General features: G+C 41.5%; 1 protein-coding gene across 3 annotated transcripts in view; it reads right to left on the bottom strand.

Moving 5' to 3' along the window:
* Window positions 1-4,913, bottom strand: part of USP54 (ubiquitin specific peptidase 54) — a 67,032-nt gene that overhangs the window by 3,515 nt on the left and 58,604 nt on the right. For 2 of the 3 annotated variants that reach the window (XM_003783555.3, XM_023509526.1), the window contains 2 exons: window positions 3,324-3,442; window positions 2,913-3,053 (listed from right to left, as the gene is read on the bottom strand). In XM_003783555.3, the coding sequence (XP_003783603.1) occupies window positions 2,913-3,053; window positions 3,324-3,442 (260 nt within the window). The remainder of the gene's footprint in view (window positions 1-2,912; window positions 3,054-3,323; window positions 3,443-4,913) is intronic. The other variant, XM_023509525.1, reaches the window with a different exon arrangement.

Raw genomic sequence — 4,913 nt, 5'->3', positions numbered from 1 at the left:
CTTAGCCACTTGAGCCACAGGCGCCGAGCCAAATGTTACTTTCTTAGAGTTAATTTCCCGTACTGTATCAGAAATGGACATAAGAAAAACCACTATTTCCTCTTTACTCCCTATATTCCCTTGCCTTATTCTTCCTTATCATAATTTGGTTACATCATTTATTTCTTTATTGCCTTTCTCCCCTAATAGCATACATTTCTTTTCACCTCTGTATCTTAACACCTGGAACAATGCAGGCACTTAGTAAATAATATGTTAAATAAAATTATCCATATGCTAGTATACCTAATTTCCTTTACTTGACTGCAAGCTATTTGAGGGCAGAATTTGTATTGTTCCATCAGTGCACACTCTCAGCACCTACCACAGAGTGGCAGATGGTATGCAACTTAAGGACCAGGTACCAGCTCCCTCAGTATGTGACGCAGCTAATGACTTCTTTCTTTTTGAAACATTCTTCTCAGCTCAGCGCCCGTAGCTCAGTGCCTAGGGCACCGCCACATAAACCGGAGCTAGCGGGTTTGAATCCAACCTGGGCCTACCAAACAATAATGACAACTACAGCCAAAAAATAGCCAGATGTTGTGGCAGGCGCCTGTAGTCCCAGCTACTTAGGAGGCTGAGGCAAGAGAATTGCTTAAGCCCAAGAGTTGGAGGTTGCTATGAGCTGTGACACCATGGCACTCTACGAAGGGTGACATAATGAAACTGTCTCAAAAAAACCAAAGAAACATTCTTCTCTTAGTACCCATGATATCCCACTTCCCTTCTTGCCCTTCAATCTCTCTGGTCTCTTTTTCTCAGTCTCCTTTTAAGGTTCTTAAGAAGAAGAACCACCTTAAATCTGATGCTCTTCAGGGATACATCCTGGCTCCTCTCCTCTTTCTGCAATACATTTTTCTCTTTTCAATGGCTATGATTTCCAGGTCTCAGTTTCCACCTCATAGGTCTTATATCCAAAAGCTTACCACCAGATATCTCCACTCAAGCTGAACATATCCAAAATTGAACACATACCCTCCCTCAAATATATCACTTTCAACCTATTAAACTTGGTCATCATACTGTGTACTCTTCTCCCAACATCCAGGCAGCTAGGCACCAAGTCTCATTATTGATGTTTATTTCCTAATTGGCTCTCCTAATATATCTATTTCTCTTTATTTGTCCAAACTCCTAACTGTGACAAAAGGGTTCTCTGTTGTCTATGATCTGACCTTTGTTTTCATTCTTTGCAGTGCCAATTGTCAATATTCTCCATCATCTCTCCTTACCAGATTCTCTAATCATGCTATCCCAAATGAGCTTTTTTTTTTTTGGCTGGGGCCAGGTTTGAACCCGCCGCCTGTAGTATATGGGGCCAGTGCCCTATTCCTTTGAGCCACAGGTGCCACCCCCAAATGAGCTTCTTAAAAGAAGTTCAAATGTTCAGTTAATATTTGCTTCAGGTCCCTTTATCTGCTACCACTATATTCTTTTTGCTTCCACTAGGAAGCCTTCCCTAATACATCAAGCCTGGTTTAAATGTCCTTTCTATTATACTCCCATAGTATCAAATCCTTATTGCATTATACTTGCTTATTTATCTGACCCCATAAAGTCAGGGACCATATCTAACTTACTACTGTATCTCCAGCACCTGGCACAATAAGCATTTGTTTAATAGAATTAATCAATTAATCCATGATACATAGTATAGTTGGAAGAAAGGAAGCCAAATCTCCTAGGAAAACAGAACAAATGCTGGGCAGAAAAAAACCACCTTTTCTAAAAAAGAGGAATAAGCTGTTCAGAAATGTTTAAGAACTTATGCACAATAAATTGGAAAAAATGATTCCCTCTTAGGAGGAAAACTACATCTGAAAAACTGGTAGGAAAGAGAATTAATTTTCATAATATATCCCTTCATAACTTTTCATTTTTTGTACCGTGTATTTAAAATTTGTTTTTATACTTTTATTGAACCAAAGCTTCAATACACTGGTGCTTTGCATCCTTACCTTTATTGTAACAAAAACTCAACTTGTCTTAGATAAGTGTGTGAAATGCTCAAACAGTACAATTACCTATTGTGATTAACAATATTTAAGTCTGTTGATATCTACTAGCATGGGCTGTCCTGTCCCATTGCATTAGTACCATATGTAAAGCCTCAAGGAGGAGAATTTTATATCTTTTTCCTTTTCTTGCTAATGTACATGCTTCACTTTATTTTTATTTATTTATTTTTTTGAGACAGAGCCTCAAGCTATCCCCCTGGGTAGAGTGCTGTGACATCACAGCTCATGATAACCTCCAACTCCTGGGCTCAAGCGAGTCTCCTGCCTAAGCCTCCCAAGTAGCTGAGACTACAGGCACCCACCACAACACCCAGCTATTTTTTGGTTGCAGCTGTCATTGTTGTTTTGGTGGGCCAGGCTGGATTCAAAACCCGCCACCTTAGGTGTATGTGGCTGGCACCTTAGCCACTTGAGCCACAGGCACCGAGCCGCTTCACTTTGTATTAAAACCACACTGGATACCACTCAAAAAATGTGGTGGGGAAGAAAAAGCAAAATAATACTCCATCCCATTTCTTCCCTTTTTCCTTTGATTAGTGCAATGGGCTCTAAGCCAATCAGCAGCAGCCTTTGCTTCTCAGATTCCTTGCTAGGCTACTATGACTATTAATCACTCTGGAGTACCCTATAACATACCCTTTTAAAACTGCTACAAGAAATGAACATTCCTCTGGGCTCCAACTGAATATGTGTAAATAAAATAATGACTGTGTGTCCTAATTTTTCTAAGAGTACATACATGCCTTTCCCTCAAATTACAACCTTCATTTCTCCCTGTTCCTTCACCTGCACTGTATTTTTACCTACCAAGGAGGAGAGTACTATGAATAGCCAAACCCTGATTCTACTTACAAAACTGTGGGAAGAAACTGAAGCTTCCTCCCTCTCTGAGACAACGGCGCCGCTGAGACTGCGTGAGATGCGGCGAAAGTTCTCTGCACTGTACTGCTCATCCTCCCCACACTCCCTGCTGAGGCCTCGGCAAGGTGCAGCCTTCAAACACACAGACACATATAGGCAGACACATAACACCAGACTTGTGGTCTTCCCTCAGACCCTGTCCTCACGGATATGGGAAAGAATACAGAAAGACCCAGTAGTAGACACCAAATTAGATCTATTTGTAAGGTAGTAGCCATGTAGCAATCTCTTCTCACATTGCCAAGAGTCTACCTTACCATCAACTGTACCACTCCCATCTCTCCACACTCCCTTCCCCAACACACCCCCCAGGCCTAGCACTTTAGCATCTGAGGCTGCTACCTGAGAAGCAGGCACTGTGCTGGCTTCACGGAGACTGTGCTCCATTTCTGTTGTTGGGGTCTTTGAAAGACCATGACCAGGGGCTGAGTGCAACCTCCTCCCCATACCATCTGCAGAGCCTGAGGAAGAAAACAGAAATAGAAGTTGAAGCCATCTCTTCTGTGGCATAAGCTTTGACCCTGGCAGCACAAACTCAGGAGTTCTTGTTTCATTAAATGACAAATAAGTTCCCCTGAATCCAATGGAGGATGTGCTCCTGAAATTTAGAAACAAGATTTTCAGAATAGTTTTCTGCAGGCCACAGAGGCTCAGCTAAAAGCCCTTTTAGACGTTTCTAGAGAAAGGGCTCTGAGGACAGACAGCTGAATGTCCTCATCTTGCTTTATTTCATTTTTGTAAACATAATCAGCTTCTGTCAGACTTGGGCCCAAGACTTATAATATATACACAGGAAATTATTTGACATAGTGATTTTCTAGAGAACCTGTAGTGACAAAAGAAACTTATCTCCAGGCTAGCTCATTACTAAAATGATCATAGTAATCACCTGTCATACCTTTTCATTTTATGTAATAGGAAAATGAGTTCTAGCATCTGACAGGTAGTAAGTAGTTTAACCATGATTATAATTTAAGTCTCTTGAGTTTCAGCATAGTACTCTTTATCCTCTCACCTGGTAACCATTTACTTATTACTCTGAAGAGAGAGGCTTTTTAGGAATATTTCATATTTGCGTAATGATCTTTTATCCCCCCCTTAGCTTCTCTCAATCACCTAAATTCTAAACAACCACATGCTTATCTCCTCAAAATCTTTCTAGATTGTTCAGAGAAGAGGTGCTCTACACTGGATGTAACTCCCAATGGGCTGTCCCCAATCTGACTAATTAAGTCTTCTATTCTGAAAATGTACATACCCTTGACCTACATCTGCTACATATGTGGCCAACTGACATCTTGATTTGATATTCTGATTCTAATATATATAGTACATATGTGTATATATATATTTGGTTAAAGCATGATATTGCTGATATAAGTACTGAACATCAGTTTTTTTCTTTCTTTTTTTTTTTTTGAGACAGAGTCTCAAGCCTGGGCTTAAGCGATTCTTTTGTCTCAGTTTCCCAAAGTAGCTGGGACTACAGGCGCCCACCACAACACCCAGCTATTGTCTGGTTGCACTTGTCATTGTTGCTTAGTAGACCAAGGCCAGGTTCAAACCTGCCACCCTAGGTGTACTGGCTGGCGCCCTTGCCTACTGAGCTATGGGTGCCACCATGACCAGTTATTTTCAATTATTTCCTTGTGCTTGGCTCACGGCCCTTAGCACAGTGCTTATGGCATCAGCCACATACACCTAGACTGGCGGGTTCGCACCCAGCCCAGGCCAGCTAAACAACAATGGCAACTGCAACAAAAAAATGGCTGGGAGTTATGGGGAGCACCTGTAGTCCCAGCTCCTTGGGAGGATGAGGCAAGAGAATTGCTTAAGCCTAAGAGTCGGAGGTTGCTATGCGCTCTCACACCATGGCAGCACTCTGCCAAGGGTAACACAGTAAGACTCTGTCTCAAAAAAAAAAAAAAAAAA

This window comes from Otolemur garnettii, unplaced genomic scaffold (genome assembly GCF_000181295.1).
Source record: "Otolemur garnettii isolate 467f Iridium unplaced genomic scaffold, OtoGar3 scaffold00008, whole genome shotgun sequence".
Lineage (NCBI taxonomy): Eukaryota > Metazoa > Chordata > Mammalia > Primates > Galagidae > Otolemur > Otolemur garnettii.
The sequence above is the reverse complement of the archived record's forward strand: the minus strand, read 5'-3'. Positions and strand labels throughout refer to the sequence as shown.